At 45.5% G+C, this 18,728-nt stretch overlaps 1 protein-coding gene across 2 annotated transcripts; it reads left to right on the top strand.

Annotated features, from left to right (window-relative positions):
- The first annotated feature begins 1,220 nt into the window (after positions 1-1,220).
- POLR1E (RNA polymerase I subunit E) lies at positions 1,221-17,867 on the top strand. Of its 2 annotated transcripts, none has more exons than XM_069576144.1 (12): positions 1,221-1,483; positions 2,082-2,185; positions 3,584-3,660; positions 4,944-5,029; positions 7,753-7,811; positions 8,642-8,786; positions 10,226-10,333; positions 10,925-11,021; positions 12,958-13,091; positions 15,438-15,519; positions 16,282-16,413; positions 17,540-17,867. In XM_069576144.1, exons 1-12 carry the CDS (start codon positions 1,408-1,410, stop codon positions 17,697-17,699), a joined length of 1,260 nt encoding a protein of 419 aa, XP_069432245.1. In that variant the 5' UTR covers positions 1,221-1,407; the 3' UTR covers positions 17,700-17,867. The 2 variants fall into 2 exon arrangements, with proteins under 2 accessions (XP_069432245.1, XP_069432246.1); XM_069576145.1 differs by having other exon boundaries at positions 1,297-1,402.
- Positions 17,868-18,728: the final 861 nt, after the last annotated feature.

Raw genomic sequence — 18,728 nt, 5'->3', positions numbered from 1 at the left:
GGAAGCTAGGGTGTTAAAGGTGATTTGGATCATCTTGGAGGTATGCGTCGGGGGGGAAAGAGGATGAGTCTAGGAAGAAGGCAATTTGGAAAACAGATAATCTGGTTCTTTCCTTTCAATAGTATTTCCCTTTGGGCAAAAGGGGCCTTGGCCCGGGTCATGCTCAAAGCTCGGTAGGCCATGCTTTGACTCTCATTTTATTCTAATAACTCCCGATAAAGGATGGAGGGAAAGTTGAATCCATAAGAACAAAGGGACATGCCCATAAGATTGGGTTCTTCCTTCCAGTCCACCCCAGAATCCTTGAGCCTTCTGGGCTTCTCCCTTGGTCCATCTTCACAGGGTTGATTGAGCCACAGGTGTATGCACGCCTAGGCCCAAGAACTGATCATAGCTGTTTACAGGCTTGTGGACCAAGCTTAGGGGTTTAAGGACTGATGTCCAGGTGTGTGGATGGAGGACTTGGAGAAATGCTGCTCTCTGCCAGTCACCACATTTTAGCTGGAGCTGAAGGATTGCCTATTAGTGAATTCTAAATTTGAACTCGGGCTTTCAGATCTTAGTATTAATAAGACATATTTACACAGTAGTAGAGACAGACACTGGAGAAGGAAATGGCAACCCACTCCAGTGTTCTTGCCTGGAGAATCCCAGGGACGGGGGAGCCTGGTGGGCTGCCGTCTCTGGGGTCGCACAGAGTCGTACACGACTGAAGCGACTTAGCAGCAGCAGCAGCAGCAGAGATAGACATGGAGACGGCAATGGCACCCCCCTCCAGTACTCTTGCCTGGAAAATGCCACGGACGGAGAAGCCTGGTGGGCTGTAGTCCATGGGGTCGCTAAGAGTCGGACACAAGTGAACGACTTCACTTTCACTTTTTCACTTTCACGCATTGGAGAAGGGAATGGCAACCCACTCCAGTGTTCTTGCCTGGAGAATCCCAGGGACGGGGGAGCCTGGTGGGCTGCCGTCTATGGGGTCGCATAGAGTCGGACACAACTGAAGCGACTTAGCAGAGATAGACAATACCCCACTTAGATTGTGCAGAGGAAGAAATCCCACACAACGCAAGGCTTGTAGACGCGAGCACCCTAGCAGCACACAAGGTGTAATGCGCTTTCTGAGTGCTGGGCCAATCAGGTACTGCACCTTGGAGAAGCTGGCAGGGCAAGGTGAGGACGGAGGCCACGCCTCTTGGAGAGGTGGGGCGAGGGTGGGCGGGGCAGGCGCGCCTAAGAGCTTCGGAAAAGGGCGCTTAGGGGGCGATGTCCTGTGGGGCGGAGCCACGCGTCTTTGCATGCGCGGGGCGGTGCCCGTAGAGACCACGCCTCTTCCGGTCCGCGGCACTTCCTCCGCGTGTGGCTGCCGCTGTTTTAACTCCGGTGATTGGCGGCTGGCGAGGTGAGATGGCGGAGGAGGTGTTTCCGAGCGCGAGGTGGCAGTACTGTAGGGAGCCCGACGACAGCCAGAGCGCTCTACTGGGTAAATACTGCGAAGCTGGAGCAGGTTTTCCTGTAACTTCCTCCCCTTCCGTTCCGGTACCGCTACAGCCCTCCGCTTCTCACGTCCGTCCAGCCGCATTCCCGGCTGGGTCAGGGCCCTGATAGGCTCCATGACTCCTTGGGGCTCGGCCAGGGCTCTCCTGTCATCTTGTCTCTCTGTTACTACCTCCCAGGTGGATGAGGGCATCCCAGTTACGTCCTCCCCAGGGCTGGGGCTGTATGTATCCAGGACCCTGTCATCCCCTCACCCACCAGGTCTCACACCTGCTCCATTTCCTTCTCCCCATTGGCCAGGGATTCCCTCAGCCTTTCTAGGTTTGGCCGAGGTCTCCTTAGTCAGCCCCACTCCCCTAGTTATTCCTTCCCGTGGAGGCCCGTCCCCAGGGATCCCCTCATGGCTCCAACCCCTCACCACCCCAGGACCACCTGGACCAGGACAGCTTTGGGTTAGGACCCGGGCTTCCTTGCCATCCCCATTCTCCGAGTCGGTCACTCCCTCCCCATTGACGATTAATTTCCTCCCCACCATACTCTGGATATTTCTGCTCTCATTTCATTCTTATACTGTAATCTTACAGTCCAGTTCTCCAATGGGAGGCTACAGAATCCAGGCAACATGCGCTTTACCTTGTACAAAAACAACGACTCCACAAACCCCAGGAAGAGGAGTCAGCGGATCCTGGTAAGTGCCGCTGTGGCCAGTCACCTCCACTCTGCAGACCTCAGGAGGCCCTTTGGGTGTGGGTTGATGTAGGAAGGATAGGAGAAAAGAGGGGGAATAGCAGGTGAACCTTTGAAGAATATTGTGCCCCAGCAGGCTGGGGTGTGGAGACAGGCCCCATTCAGTTTCACACTGGTGGTGAAGTGATGGCTTTTTATTAATTTGTTCAATCAACAAGCATTTATTGAGTCCCCAGTGTGACCCTGGACTGTAAGCTGCTGGGGAAATAGCTAAGTCAGACCTGGACCCACTCTGAGGAAGCTCATACTATAGAGCAGTGTTTTTCAACCTCGGCACTATTGACATTCTGACCCAGATATGTCATTCTTTGTTGTGGGGGCTGTCTTGTGCATCATTGGATATTTAGTAGCTTCCCTGGCTTCTGCCCACTAGTAGCACTTCCTAGTTGTGGCCAACAGAATGTCAGACATTCCCAGATATCTGCATTCCCTGCTCTAGAGAGGTGAGAACTGAATGTGAGGAACTCATACATAAGTAAACAAAGCTCGGGGTCCCAGGGAGAGAGAGTACAGAGCAGGGCAGAGTGAGCTGAGTCAGTGAAGGCTCTGCTTGCCAGAATGTCTTCCTGGGGGAGGGTGTATGGGAGCTGAACCCTGAAGGATGGAGGAGGGTTTAACAGCTGAAGTTAGTATTGCAGGTGAAGAGGACAAACATGGGGAGAGGGCAGGGAAGCTTGGCTCTGATTAAGGAATGAATTCACCACCTCCATGGCGCTGAGGGGCTTCCTTGGTGACTGGCTCAGTGGTAAAGAATCCACCTGCCAATGCAGGAGACGTGGGTTCGATCCCTGGGTCAGGAAGATCTCCTGGAGAAGGAAATGGCAACCCAATCCAATATTCTTGCCTAGAAAATTCCATGGACAGATGAGCCTAGTGGGCTATAGTCCATGGGGTTGCAAAAGAGTTGGACACAACTTAGTGACTAAACAGCAATAGCAGTGATCCTGAGAGCAAGTAAGGAGCAGTCATGATAGAGGTGGGCAGAGAGGTTCAAGAAAGTGGGCTTTATGTTGCCTGCAGAATCATTTTGTTGCATGCCTCTAAGCTATGGAAGCCTAGGGCCCGTCTCCGAGTCCTGAGGTGCAGCTCCACCAAGAACTTTCAGACTAGCTAGAAGCCAGCACTACCTGGAACTTTTCAGAAGTCCTCTTGCCTTTCCACCAGGGACACCCCAGACTCACTTAGAGATAGTGGAGCTGGATCATCTCAAAGAGGTTCTCTTGTCTCATCCACTGCAGTTTGGATTCTAAAGCTTCTGCAAACTTGGGAAAGGGCGTCAAGATGTTTACTGTCTTTCAACATTGGTTGTAATGGACCCCTTCCCTCCTCTACATTTTAGGCAGCTGAAACAGACAGACTTTCCTACGTGGGAAACAATTTTGGGACTGGAGCCCTCAAGTGCAATACTCTGTGCAGGTAGAGATGGGGAAATTGACTGTGGGAAGTGGGAGTAGCGGCGGCGGCCGCCCTGGCGCCGCTCTTCTCTGACTTCGTTTTAGCTGCAGCGGGGGAAATCCAGAGGGGTTTACCAGATTCCTGTGTTCCCAGACCCAGGGACCTTCACATCAGCATGTAGACATTCTCAAAATTGAAAAGTGACTTACATTTATTTAATTTCCTAAAAACCTCATTCATTTGTAATTTTTTTAAAAGTTAAGATGTAATTGACATATAGCATTAGTTTCAAGTTATGATAAAATGATTCAATGTATGTAATGCTGCAAAATGATCACAACAATGTCTAGTTAACATCCATACAGTTACAGTATTTTTTTCCTGGGATGAGAACTTTAGAGGCTTACTCTCTTAACAATCTTTCAAATATATAATGCAGTATTATAGTCACTGTGCTGAACATTATACCTCCAGGATTTATTTATTTTATAACTGGAAATGTGTGCCTTTTAACCTTGATTAGTTTTGACCACATCATTAACTTGAAATATTCTTTGTTTATAGCTATCTTGTTCCTAAAAGGCAGCCGTCTCCATTATTTTTGGATGTGTGATTAACACACCAAAGTTTGCCAGAAGTCTGCCTTGGAAGTAACCACAAGAAAAGGGTTTAGTAGTGTCCAAGGCTCCAGAATTTCTGTCTAGTTCTGGAAAGATTACTGACTTGGGCAACTCCGCCATTTACTGATCTCTGGTTTTCTTCTTGGTACAATGAAGATTGTTCAGCGTGTTCAGTCTCACTGTCAGGCATTGCATAATGCAGTGTCCCTATGAAGATATCCATCCATGAACCACAACCAAGGCCCTTTTAGAGTCATCTCCCCCTTCCTCCACCCCAGCAGCTGATAGAACTCCGATGAATGTGTTTGTGCTTGAAACTTTTATCATCTCTTTTCAAAGCTTTTCTAGTTTAAACTAGTCTTCTCGTAATTACCAAAGTTTTGTATTTGCCTCCATAGAATTTACCCATGGAGTAAATTCTAGTGTAGTTCTAGATTGTTATATCCCAAAAGGTTTTACCACTACACCAGTGACCCCAAATGTGATTGGCTATAAGAATCACCTGGTGACTTCCCTGCTATCCTTCCCGTTTCCCCTTCATTACCCTCTGCTTGCAGAAAATATCTGCTGTGGGGGATTATTGTTACTCATGTGTAAGTGGTGCCTTTTAAGCAGAAACAAGGAGATTGCATAAACAATACCTTTTGAATGATCCATTGTCACTGATATTCCTTTTTTATTTAGGCACTTTGTGGGAATTTTGAATAAGACCTCTGGCCAGATGGAAGTATATGATGCTGAATTGTTCAACATGCAGCCACTGTTTTCAGGTAGGTTCTAGTTATGAAGGCTCAAGGAAAGGCTGAATATTTTAGGTTTGCTGGATGCATCAGTTTGACTTGTAAACTACATTTTGTAGCTGTTTTTTTAAAGGTTTTTTTTTTTTCACTTGACAAAGTTTTAAAAGTGCTTTTACTCAACAAATATTTATTGATGACCTACTATGCCCCAGGCACAAGTTAGGGGCTGTGAATATACCAAAACAGACACAGATTCTGTCCCTACAATGTTTACAGATTGACAATCAAAATCTAATCTTAGTTTAAGCAAGTTGAGCAATGATCAGAGCAGAGTAATGGAGGGCAACTCTGATACTCTTTTTCATCGAGGGCCTTTCTTAATTCTTAATGGTTCTAGTTGGGGTAGAGGTTTCAGAGTCTCTGGTAGGTTGTAGAAGTTGCTTATAGGTTGGACAAAGGTTGATGCAAAGTCTCTACACTTTGTAATTTGGGAAGAGATCTATTTTTTCTCTAACCCACTGGGAGAAGTTGCAATACCTCTCTTCTCTGGCATTTTAGAATGTATTGGGCTAGAGTGGGATCTTTGAAAATGATAGATAAGATGGTCAAACTCAAGGGGCTCCTGTTTCTAAATCTTAAATACTGAGAACCATGGTTGGGGAGGGAATTAGATAAGGATTATTAGGATCATTGTGAATCTGCTTGATACCTTCAGAGGCATTAGTTCTATTCTGGCAAAGCAGTGGTCTCAGCGTTTCTTGTAAAGAACCAGAAGTACTTCTGAGAAACATACATAATATACAAAAAATATGAGATTTTGCATATAATTTTAAAGGGCTCTTACATCCCAAAGGTCATCTGTGAATTTCCTAGCGGTCCATAGTCTTCTAGGTGAAGAATTTCCTCTTTGCAAACAAATAAAACAACATATAAATTATCCGTCAAATGCTCTTCTAACTTCCAATGAACAAAGAAAATTGTTCATTAATTTGTTATTTAAACACATTTGTAAATATTGATTAATTCCAACCAGCATATATTAAAAAGACACACACACATTTATTGGGTCCTTACTATGCTCTGGGCACTGTTGTAAGCACTTTCAGTGCATTATATCGCTTACTTCACTTTTTAATCAATGATGAACCTGAAACAGAAGTTAAATGACTTTGGCAGGAACATAAGTAAGAGACCTGGGATTTAAATGCAGGCAAGGTCACTTCAAAGCTTATACTCCTGTCCACTAGATTATTGCCCCTTATATGAATACTCTGGGAGATCAGAGAGCTTCATATAAAATAATACATACCTCATGTTTATGCTTCCTTTTAGGTCTTAAAGTTAAAAAAAAATTTTTTTATTGAAGCATAGTTGATTTCTAGTATTTTGTTAGTTTCAGGTGTATGGCATATGATATATATATATTGTTTTTTTGGCAGATGATATTCCAGTATAGCTTATTACAAGCTATTTGGTAAAATTCCCTGTGCTATACAGTAAATTCATGTCACTTATCTATTTTATGTATAGTAGTTTATATCCCGGAGAAGGCAGTGGCAACCCACGCCAGTACTCTTGCCTGGAAAATCCCATGGACGGAGGAGCCTGGTAGGCTCCAGTCCATGGTGTTGCGAAGAGTTGGACACGACTGAGCGACTTCACTTTCACTTTTCACTTTCATGCATTGGAGAAGGCAATGGCAACCCACTCCAGTGTTCTTGCCTGGAGAATCCCGGGGACGACGGAGCCTGGTGGACTGCCATCTATGGGGTTGCACAGAGTCGGACACGACTGAAGCAACTTAGCAGCTGTAGCAGCAGCAGTTTATATCTATTTTTAATCCCATACTCCTAATTTGTACCTCCCCTACATCCAGAGGCTCGTTTTCTCAGATCATGTGCCAGGCTGTGGTATGGAGAGCCCATGCAAACCTTCCTTTCCTTTCACATCCCTTTGAATGGGCAGTGGTGGGGTCCCAACCCTACTACCTGGTTACCTGGAAATCTTTCTTCTGCCAATTTTCAGTTAGTTTTCCACGAGAACTGTTCCGCATATAGATGTATTTTTGATGTATTTGTCAACGGGAGGTGATCCCCGTGTCCTCCTCCTCGGCCTTCCTGATCCCTCCTCCTCATCCCTTTTACAAGAAGGGCAAAGCTGTATACTGGAAAGAGCATAGGACTTAGTTTCTAATCTCATCTCTGCATTGCCTAGGGCAAGTCATTTCACCTGGAGGCCTCATGTTTCCTTGGATCCCTTCACTTGATTCCATAGTTTATTCTCCAGACCCTCTATCTGTATACTGAAGCTTCATATTGAATGTTCATAGTACACATGCATGTTAAGCTCTGGGAAGTCCTGTAGTAGAGAAATCTGGTTTTCTTAGATTAACTGTTAACCAAATATTAAACACTCTTACTGTCTGCAGGCAATGGAGAAGGCAGTGGCAACCCACTCCAGTACTGTTGCCTGGAAAATCCCATGGACGGAGGAGCCTGGTGAGCTACAGTCCATAGGGTTGCTAAGAGTTGGACACGACTGAGCGACTTCACTTTCACTTTTCACTTTCATGCATTGGAGAAGGAAATGGCAACCCACTCCAGTGTTCTTACCTAGAGAATCCCAGGGACAGGGGAACCTGGTGGACTGCCGTCTCTGGGGTCGCACAGAGTCGGATGCAACTGAAGCGACTTAGCAGCTGTCAGCAGGCAAACTTAACAGTTTGCTTTTTTTCTTTGTTTTATGTTTTGTAGATGAATCAGTTGAGAGTGAATCAACACTGGATAGTCAAGCCAAATCTTTCAGAGAAAAGGTAAGTGTGACAGAGCTAAGATGTGAAGCCTAAAGTGAGTTCCTTCCAGGCCTTGAGTTTCTCCATCAGTAATATAAAAACACACAGTTCTCCCTGGGTGCTCCCAGTTCATTCAGTCTGTGGCTCTCTGGACAGTTCCTACCTGCAGAGGCCTCTGTGGCCTCACAGAGAGCAGATGCCGTATCTGGGGCAGCTGTGCACAGGTGTGTGCCAGCATCTGGAACTGGTTGTCTGCTGGGCTGTTGCTACAGGTGTAGCATAGCACTTATTTTCAGGATTTAATCCAGGTTTCAGAAAATACTGGTTATAGCCTGGAAACTTCACATCAAGACAAAGTAAACTTTAGGATTGTCAATGTAGTAGCTTCCTATAGGCTCATCTCATCCTAGGATGGCAGACTGATTGGATCTTCAGGACTGCCTGAAGCACTGTATTGAGAAGGCTGTATTGAGAAGCACTGTGAGGCTGTCTGCAGGCTCAGAGGGGGAATGAGTGATCTGTTAGCAGTGTCTGTTGTGGGTATAGGACTGGAAAACGGTGAGCCGTGTGCCCCAGATTTACTGACCCTAATTCTAGTCAAGTCTTCATTTTACAGATGGAAACACTGTTGATTTATAAATAGTTCATTATAGTTTATAAAACAAGCACTTCAGATCTCTTAATATCTTTTGGTTCTTACAATAAGCCTATGAGGTAGTTTATGAGTCAGCCCAGTTTATAGGTGTGATATTGATGGCTCAGAGAAGCTGAGAGTCTCCTCTCCGTAGTCACACAGTTAGGAGTAGCAGTGCTCAGCCTGTCTCCAGTGACCAAATTTGTCTTTGGCACAGATGGATTCTTGCATTGAAGCCTTTGGTACCACCAAACAGAAGCGAGCTCTGAACTCCAGGAGAATGAACAAAGTTGGCAGTGAATCTTTGAATCGTGCAGTGGCTAAAGCTGCGGAGAATATAATTGATACAAAGGGTGTGACTGGTAAGCAGCTGAAACTTGGGGTTAGAGGCTGCTCCTAGAGATAGCTGTCCCTTCTCTTGAGATCCTTTACCTGCCTCACAGATGGACACGATGGGAATTAGGGCTGTATTCCTTCCTGCTTCTCCCTGAAGGCCTTCTTTGGAATGGACTCTGGGAATTATAAGAAACAGCTGATATGGCCTGCCCTCAGTGAGCTCAGTCAAGTAGTTTTCCTATTAAAATGGGATTTTAGGAAATTTTAGAAAACCTTTCCATACCCTGCTAATTCACTTCAGTCGTGTCCGACTCTGTGCGAGCCCATAGACGGCAGCCCACCAGTCTCCCCCGTCCCTGGGATTCTCCAGGCAAGAACACTGGAGTGGGTTGCCATTTCCTTCTCTAATGCGTGAAAAGTGAAAGTGAAGTCGCTCAGTCGTGTCTGACTCTCAGCGACCCCATGAACTGCAGCCTACGAGGCTCCTCCGCCCATGGATTTTCCAGGCAGGAGTACTGGAGTGGGGTGCCATTGCCTTCTCCTTTCATACCCTATGATTATATAAATATTTTCCTATATTTTCTTTCACTACTTTTACAGTTCTACTTTTGACATTTACATCTTTCTTTTTTTTTTTTTAACTTTTTTTTTAACATTTACATCTTAATGACCTTTTTTTTGGTCTATGGTACAAACCTCATTTTACCTTTTCCAAATGATTAGTGAGTTGTCCCCAACTTCATCTTTTCCTTGTGTAAAAAAACGATTTAAGAAGTCATCTTTATCGTTTTACCACATTCTTAATTGGATTCTGTCTCAGCATTCTGACTGCCTATTCATCTAACAGCATATGATCCTTCTAATTATAGTAGCTTCACCATCCAGTTTATTGTCTGATGGGGCAACTTCATCCTTATTGTTCACAAATGTATGCTGTTGTAACATACTTTTTCTTCCAGATGATCTTAAGAATTATTTTGTCAAATTCCCTCAAAATCCATTTGGGATTAATATGGGGAAAATCAGCATCTTTATAATACTATATTTTCCCATTTAGAAACAGAAATATGTCTCCATATGGTCAAAGATACAGTTTAATGTCTTAAGTAAATTTTTCAGTTTTTTTAATTCAGTTTATTCTCAGCTATTAACAGTAAACTTAATAGCTGAAGACATTTAAAAAGAAAAAAAATTCACCCATTTTCCTGTCGTTCTACAGGACCAGCTGTTACAGTTTTCCTCTCTCTTCTTGTCTGTGTGCATACTTAATTCAGATGTGGTTATTCCTGTATGATAGTTGCAGTTTTATAATTTGATCTTGCTCTTTCACTGATACTACGTGAAGAAGTTCAGATGAGGGGGTTCTGGGCCGATGATAATCTCAAGTGCACAGGTTGCAGAGAGCATTGGGGGACCCAAAGCTGAGCAGGGTGACACTGACGCTGACTCTTGCTTTACTTAAAAGCCCTGGTCAGTGACGCCATCCACGATGAGTCTCCGGGTGACTCTGTCTATCTCCCTCCCTGCCACGCCGATGCAGCCAAGCCTGAAGACGTGTATAAGTTTGAAGACCGTATCCTTCTTGCAGCAGAGGCGCCACCTGATTTCCCAAGTAGGGGTGTGTGGATGGCAGTGCCATGGCCAGGCTCTCTAAGGATGTTGATGGTCCTGTGATCCTCACAAAAGCTTGCCCCAGACGCTTGCTGTTGCCCCGGCACTGTTGCTGGGAAGTCAGCGAGGCTTCCCCAGTAGCTGAGGACAAACCCATCCCTCAGCAAGGTGCCCACAGCTCGGCTCGGTGGGTGGGGCTCATTCTCCACAAAGAGTCAAAATACGACTTTTAAGTTGGCCAGTGCCCAGAATCTAGGGCAGGCTGATTTTATAAAAGGAAATGTTAGAATGTAGAGTTTCCATACTTGTGATTCTACTCAGATGGAAGATGCCTGCAGCAGCTTTGTGATAAGAGAAGACAGAAAAGTCCAGGCAGACCATGAGCTCTGGGCTGGGAGTCGGGAGAACTGAGTCCCAAAAGCTCTGCCCAAACATACTGTGTTATCACCCCCTCTCAGCCTCCGTTTTCCCATTTCTAAGATGAGGCTGTCACAGCATGATCCAGCTAGTTGATGTTTCCACTTCGGTTGGGTTTTTCTTGACCTGTAACTAGTTCTTTCCCCTGTGGAGTATGACGCTCTTCAGAGCCCATCTGAAGCTTTCAGGAATGTCACCTCAGAAGAAATACTGAAGATGATTGAAGAGAACAGGTATCCCACTTGGGTGGATGGAGAGTCTGGGTTGTGGTGTTGGGACACACACTTAATGTAGTCAGACATGAAGGAGGCCTCGGGTGTCAGTCAGGGAGGACATCTGTCTCCAGCATTTGGACATGAGTGAGCTAGTGTTTGCTCCAGTGCTTGGGCTCCTAGGCCTATTGCCCCTAGCCTGTGGGTGGCATTCAAGGGAGAGCATTGGCCTCAGAGTGCAGGGATCATATGGCTGGGCAGAGGGTGGTGAGGCCTTGTAGACGGGCTGAGAACTGGAGCTGACCTGTGTTCCCCCCACAGTGTTACGCCAGGTCCAAGGGCTGGCCTGGGAGTAGGTGCCTGCTGAAGTGATAGTTTATCTGTGGTGATATGTTGAGTGAGCTTTTCTAAAGTTAAATTATATATATAATTTTTTTATTGGTTTTTTAATGTTTATTATTTTTGGCTGTGCTGGGTCTTGCTGCGCAGGCTTTCTCTAGATGTGGTGAGCAGGGGCTAATCTAGTTGTGGTGCTCAGATTTCTTATTGCGGTGACTTTTCTTGTTGCAGAACAGGGCTCTAGGGTGCCCAGGATTCAGAAGTTGCTGCAAGGTAGTTGGGATGCACGGGCTTAGTTGCCCCAGGGCATGTAGGATCTTCCCAGACCAGGGATCAAACCAGTGTCCCTTGTATAGCAAGATGGATTCTTCTTTTTTTTTTTTCATTTCTTCTTGCTCTTTCATTTTTTTTTTTAGTTATTTATTTTTTTGTTGCACTGGGTATTCATTGTGGCATATGGGATCTCATTCCCTGACCAGGGATTGAACCTGAACTCCCTGCATTAGGGAGTCTTAGCCACTGGACCACCAGGGAAGTCCCGCAAGATGGATTCTTAACCAGTGGACAATCAGGGAAGCCCTGAATTATGTTCTTTAAATATAGTATGTTTTATATAATTCAGAGATGATTGCCTCTACTCCCCTCCCCCTTTTTTTGCCTTTTAAAACAGCTTTTCTTATATGATGATAGTGGGGGATTTTTTTGCTTTTGAGTTTTTCTTTTAATAATTTTATCTTGAAAAAATGTTGTCAACCCTAGGTTGGTTCCCTAGATATTTGGAAATTTTACTGGTCAGTGAAATCCAAAGTCTTAGAAAATACATTTTTTCCCCCCTCTCTAAAGATCCATTTCCAAAAGAAGCTTCATTGCTGGTTCTTCATTGTCTTAATGTGATGTGGCTCAGGGCCAGGTACTGGAAGGAGCTCTGGGCTGGGATTCTGGAGAACTGAGTCCCCATCTGCCTGATGGACTATGTGGTCTTCCCCTCACTGAGCCTTAGTTTTCCCATCTGTACAAGGAGGCTGCCACGAGATGACACCGAAGAGCCTTTTATGGCTGCGATTCCATGATTGTGATAGTGGTAGAACAACAGTATGTAACAATAACAGCCAGCACTGATGGGACTCTTCCCTGTGCCAAGCGCCACTTTAATTGCATTGTCTCATTTACTCCACAAAAATCCATAGGGTGAGGGTATTTAATTTAGGGGCAAAGAAACAAAAACAGAGACGTTCAGAAACTTGCTCAAGCCACTGCATGGCAGAGAGAGGATTCAGACCCAGGTAGGTGAGAGCCCGTGCTCCAGACCACCACATCAGGATTGGGCAGAGTGCTGAGTCTTGGACACTGCCTGTGAATAAAGTTTTATTGGAACATAGCTTCAGTCATTCATTCCTGTGTTAATCAGTGGCTGCCTTTGCACTGCAGTGGCAGTGACCATTTGCTCACGAAATGTTTATTTACTGTCTAGACCTTTACTCCCCCTGCACTAAATTCATGCTCCTCCTATTGTAAGGAGCTGGTGGGATGGCCCTTCCTCAGCTGTTGACTGTATACCAGGTGTGGGGTGCCTACTGGCTGGTCTTACACATTTCCCCTTTTCCCTCCCCTGTTGTAGTCACTGCTCCTTTGTCATAGAAGCGTTGAAGTCTTTGCCATCAAATGAGGAGAGCCGAGACCGCCAGGCACGGTGCATATGGTACCTGGACACCCTCATCAAATTTCGAGCACAGAAAGTGATTAAGCGGAAAAGTAAGTCCATGATAGACTTTTTTTTTTAATTGAAATACAGTCGATTTACATTGTGTTTGTTTAAAGTATACAGCAAAGTGATTCAGTTACATATGTATTTATACATATATATATTCTTTTTCAGATTTTTTTCCATTATAGATTATTAAAGGATACTGTATATAGTTTCTTGTGCTATACTGTGGGTCCTTGTTATTTTATGTATACCAGCATGTATCTGTTAGTCCCAAACTCCTAATTTATCCCTCCTTCCCTTGCTTTTCCCCTTTGGTAACCATACATTTATTTTCTATGTCTATGAGTCTGATTTGTATCATTTTCTTTAGATTCCACATAAAAGTGTTACTATATTTGTCTCTCTGTCTGGCTTTACTCATTATGATAATCTCTAGGTCCACCCATGTTGCTGCAAAGGGCATCATTTCATACTTTTTTATGGCTAAGTAATATTCCATAGAAATATATATACTACATCTTTATCCATTCATCTGTTGTTGGACATTTAGGTTGCTTCTGTGTCTTGGCTATTGTAAGCAGGGCTACAATGAACTTTGGGGTTTATATATCAGGATAGGCATTTTATTCTAGTTATTTCCAGTCTGTTATCTGTCTATAACTATTAGACTAATTCTAGTGAAGAAAGCTGAGCGCTGAAGAATGGATGTTTTTGAACTATGGAGAAAACTCTTGAGAGTCCCTTGGACTGCAAGGAGATCCAGCCAGTCCATTCTAAAGGAGATAGTCCTGGGTGTTCTTTGGAAGGACTGATGCTGAAGCTGAAGCTCTAATACTTTGGCCACCTCATGAGAAGAGTTGACTCATTGGAAAAGGCTCTGATGCTGGGAGGGATTGGGGGCAGGAGGAGAAGGGGACAACAGAGGATGAGATGGCTGGATGGCATCACCGACTTGATGGACATTGAGTTTGAGTGAACTCCGGGAGTTGGTGATGGACAGGGAGGCCTGGCATGCTGCGATTCATGGGGTCTCAAAGAGTCGGACACGACTGAACGACTGGACTGAACTGAGAGAAGAAATGGGCATGTCTTTCCAGGTCTTCATTTATAACTGTGTAACAGAGGGGGTACTGCTGATGTGCTGAGAGAACTTGCCAAGCTCTTTCCTCTGAAAATAGGGTCGAGTTGGATTATATGATTGCTCAGAGCTAACATTCACTACTTCTGTTCTATGTTAGGTAAAGTATAACATCCAGTCCAATCAAGTGAATATTCTAGGGGAAGGTTAGAACTAGTTGTATGGGGAGAAAAGTTGGCCTTGCTTGTGAAGGCCTGTGGCACAATGTTGTGTCAGCTCTTTCTGGCTCGGAGGGAAGTCACTTTCTGCTGGTAACCCATGTCACCTGTCACCAGGGCATGGGTGTCTGCCACACATGCACGGCCACCCAGAGTTGGAAATCCAGAGAGAGACACCTGTGATTTGAGGCCTAAGGTGTATACAGTTGTGTTACTGTGACTGGGCACCTGGGGTGTATACAGGAACACCTCGTTCTGCCATTCTTCACAGATACCATGGTTTTTACAAATTGAAGGTTTGCAGCAACCCTGGGTTGACCAAGTCAGCACCATTTTTCCAACAGAGTCTGCTTGCTTTGTGTCTATGTATCACATTTCATTGTTTGTGAATATTTTCAACTTTTACATTGTTATATTATGGTGATCTATGATCAATGATCTTTGATGTCACTGCTACAACACACTGAAGGCTAAGATGATGGCTAGCAATTTTTTAGCAGTAAGGTATCTTTTAATTGAGGTATGGACACTGGTTTTTAATTTTTAATTAATTATTGGACACTTAAAAACACGTGATATGACTGCACGCTTAGGAGACTCCAGTGTACTGTAAACCTAACTTACACGCATTGGGAAACCAGGCAGTTCATGTGACTTGCTTTATTGTGGTGGTCTCAAACCAAACGTGCAATAACTCTGACCTGTGCCTGTACTCATGTTTCTCAGTATCTGCTGAATTCTTATTTTCACATTCCCATCTCCCCTCCTTTCCCTCTCCCTGAGCTTTTTCCACAATCTGTTTCTCTTTCTAACATCTTTGAATCATGTGTCTTTCAGCCCCATTGGAGTCCGGTTTTCTTTCTCGTCACTGCCCTGTCATGAACATCTCATGCACACATATGGTCTGCAGGTGAAAGACACCTGAGCCTGTGTTCGTTTGAAGGTGGCTGTTCTGTTTCACGGGCCCCTTTTTGTCTTCCTACATGCCTCTGTTTAGTCCAAGGGCCCACTGTTATCCTTGTCTCCCAGCTCATAGGTGAGGCATGGCCTGAGAGTTTTGAAAGAAAATGATCAAACTCCATTTTGTCTTGTAGGTGCCCTGGGACCTGGAGTCCCCCACATCATCAACACCAAACTACTAAAGCAGTTCACCTGCCTGACCTACAACAACGGCAGGTCAGGGGGCTTGACTTCTTGGCTTTTGCCTATAAAGGAGAGAGCAGGATTGGGGGGGAGGGGGCTTGGATTGCAGTCCATATTCTCAGAGTCACTGTGCTGAAGTGGGCACTGCTGCTTGGCAGGGTCTTACTTACTTAGTAAACTCGTAAGTGAGTTTAGGCAGCACTGTAGTGCACACTGTCCCTCTGGGAGAAGTTCACATTGAGTCTCTGGGAAGTCCTGCAATAAAGACTACACCAAACACTTTTTCCAGGGATGCCTTCCCAGTGCCCCCAGAACCAGTGTTGTATGGAGAGGTGGTGATGCAGGCAGGGGCAGGCCAGGCGGATGACTTTGGGGAAGCCCCCTAAGCAGCACAGCTGGGCTTCCTTCTTGCTGTTTGCTTGCTGTGTCCTGCTCTGACTGCTTGAAGAATCATGGGCAGCCAAGTGTGGAATGACTGTTTTCCCAGCAGCCCTGCTGAGCAGGCTGGGATGATGGGGATGGTCTGCACCAGTGCAGGCTCCAACTGTGCCTGGGGAAGGTGGAGATACAGCCTTTTTTGTCCTCCCTGGAGGGACACTGGGATCGGCTCCACTGTGTGTGAAGGCTCGGGCAGTGTGACAGGATGAGGGATGTTGCTCAGATTCCTTTTCCTCTCCCCGAGATGAGAAGATAGTTGAATGCATATGGGAATAGGCTTGGATGTTTTTCCTTTCCTTTTGCAGAAATCATCTTGGAGTTTAATTTTGTCTCTTTTTTTCTACCACTGATTTGCAGTTTGCGGAACTTAATTTCAGACTCTATGAAGGCAAAGATCACTGCCTATGTGATCGTACTGGCCTTGCACATAAACGGCTTCCAGATTGACCTGACAATGTTACAGAGGGACTTGAAGCTCAGTGAGAAAAGGTGAGCATGACAGAAGAAAAAGCTCTCTTAGGGAGCCTTGATGTAGTTCTGGTACTGCTGGAAAGCGGGAGACACTATTGGGGGCAATCTTTAGATGAATGAATGATTGAATGGACGGGCAACCAGACATTACTGTGTGTGTTAACTATGCTAGGCACAGTGCCAAATCTGTCATAATCTCCCAGTGATTTCTCTTAAGAATCAGTGGAAGAATCTTTGGTTCAGAGAAAGCAGTGACTTTCCCAGGGTCACTCAGACAAGAAGGGGAATAGTTGGGCTTCAGAAATGCGCCTTCCATTCCCGTGTAACAGAGCAGCCTCCAGTCTCTGAGTTGCTGTCACTGGAAAGAGGGATTCTGTATGATTCTGTTGGGCTAACCTGGGGGTGGAGGTTGTATAAGAGAACGCCAGTTTCAGCTTAGCAGAGAGCACTCTCAGGTGGAAGGAGCTGCCAGAGGAGGTGTCTAAGGCAAGGCAGAGTGGGAGTTTGGCAGGGCTCTCACATTCACGCTTCTCTGAGCAGACTGGAAAGGTTGGCAGAAGTGGCGACCCTTTCAGGCCCTTTCTAGCCTTGGTAGAAGGGATTCAGGCTGAGTAGGGAGCATAACCTCCAGGGTGCTGAATCGCAGGGTGTGTTGGCCTTTGTCAGTGATTAAGGAGTATCTGACACCCAAGGACCCTGGTGGTGGTCCAAGAGCGCCTAGGAAAACAGTTTCATCTGGACTCTTCCAGCAGTCTGGAGCAGGATTACTCTGAGGGCTGTCCACACATGGCCTTCTCACGGATAGTGAGGTTGAACATTAAAGAGAAATAGATTCTTGGAGTCTGTAAAATTCTGGTAAGTGCTTGATCCTTGTCATAGGAAGTAAACAGTTATCAATAGGAGCCAGATAACCTGGTTTTCTATCACTTGTATAGGCATTTTCTAACCACTACACATTGACACAGGAATCTGATGGCTGTCAGCGATCTTGTTGGTCTCTGCTGGAAGCTTTGCTCCTGTGTCCACCTTTGGGATTCTGTCTTTGAGGCATGGAGCACAAATGTGTCACCCTCTCCTGCCTGCCAAGCTTCTCTGAGCATCGCATTGAGGAGACTCTCCCTTGTTTTATGTGTTTCTTCCTTAGGATGATGGAGATAGCGAAAGCCATGAGGCTGAAGATCTCCAAAAGAAAGGTTTCTCTGGCAGTGGGTGGGGAGGAGGAGCACAGACTGGGCACTCTCTCCATCCCGTTGCCTCCAGCCCAGTCCTTGGACCATCAGTCAAAGCGAAGAAAAATGACCTAGAGGTGTGCTTTCCCAGACACAACATTTTTGCCATTCCTTCTGTTCATTTGCATTTTTATTTTTAAAGAAAGAGGGTTAAAGAAGAAGCCTTGCTTTGGCATGGGCATGAAGCCAGATGCCACCACCTGGCAGAAGCAGAAACATAAAGCAAGGCCCTGTTGGACTCTATCTCTCTGCTTTGGTGTCATTGTGACTATAAATGGCAGATGGTTCATGTGTGGGATATGGGAGGGTCGGAGGCAAAAGATCTCTCAGGCTGAACCTTGAACCACATCTGATGGATAAACGTTAACATTAAGAGAAATGTGAAATGCTGTGCTTAGGTCTGAAAGGACCAGCGGCGTCCATGGTGAGGACAATGCCCAGCAGGGCTGGGAGAGGAGGCTTCGGGTCACCAGTGTGATGGGGTTGCCCAAACAAGCTAATTTAGTTCGGGGCTACTGAAACAAAGCAGAACCAAATCAGAAGTGATTAAATCAGTTGTTCAGCTTGGCTCAGGCCACACACAGGTGAGCTCTGAAAGCCAGTGAATTGGTCAGAGCTCAGTACAGAAAACAAATGGTCCTAGATGTTCTTAAGGAGAAAGGAGTTTAACACATGGGTAAAATGGTACAAAATTGTTAAAAAGTTGCAGGAGCTGGTGTCAAGGAAGTTGCTGCTAGAACTACTGAGTTCAAGAACACAGCTTAGGTGGCCAGGCAGGCATGAAGAAGCCACTTGAATTCATGAAGCTTCTTGAATTCAGCTGCTTCCAGAATTCATGAAGCTGGTAACTTGACACTGGAATACTGGTTCAGCCACCCATACTTTCACTATCCAGGCTTCCACCTCCTGGCTTGTCAGCATGGACAGCCCAAAGATCAAGAGGCTGGCCTCCCATCTTGCTTGCTTCCTCTGTGAGTACACATGTAGGGATCTCATTTTGTCCAGAATCCTAGCAGTGAGGGTGTCTTAGAAATAGGTTTTAGCTCTCCAGCCTCTAGTTAGAGGAAGCCATACCAGAAGCAGATGGGAAGGGGTGCTTACTGC

This window comes from Ovis canadensis, chromosome 2 (genome assembly GCF_042477335.2).
Source record: "Ovis canadensis isolate MfBH-ARS-UI-01 breed Bighorn chromosome 2, ARS-UI_OviCan_v2, whole genome shotgun sequence".
Lineage (NCBI taxonomy): Eukaryota > Metazoa > Chordata > Mammalia > Artiodactyla > Bovidae > Ovis > Ovis canadensis.
The sequence above is the reverse complement of the archived record's forward strand: the minus strand, read 5'-3'. Positions and strand labels throughout refer to the sequence as shown.

What these genes read in the sequence shown, in the direction of transcription:
- POLR1E (XM_069576144.1), top strand. Translation starts at nt 1,408, where the DNA reads ATGGCGGAGGAGGTGTTTCCGAGCGCGAGGTGGCAGTACTGTAGGGAG. An exon ending in AGAGGAGTCAGCGGATCCTG is followed by an intron (nt 2,186 to 3,583) that starts GTAAGTGCCGCT and finishes TCTACATTTTAG; the next exon opens with GCAGCTGAAACAGACAGACT. An exon ending in TTGAAGCTCAGTGAGAAAAG is followed by an intron (nt 16,414 to 17,539) that starts GTGAGCATGACA and finishes TTTCTTCCTTAG; the next exon opens with GATGATGGAGATAGCGAAAG.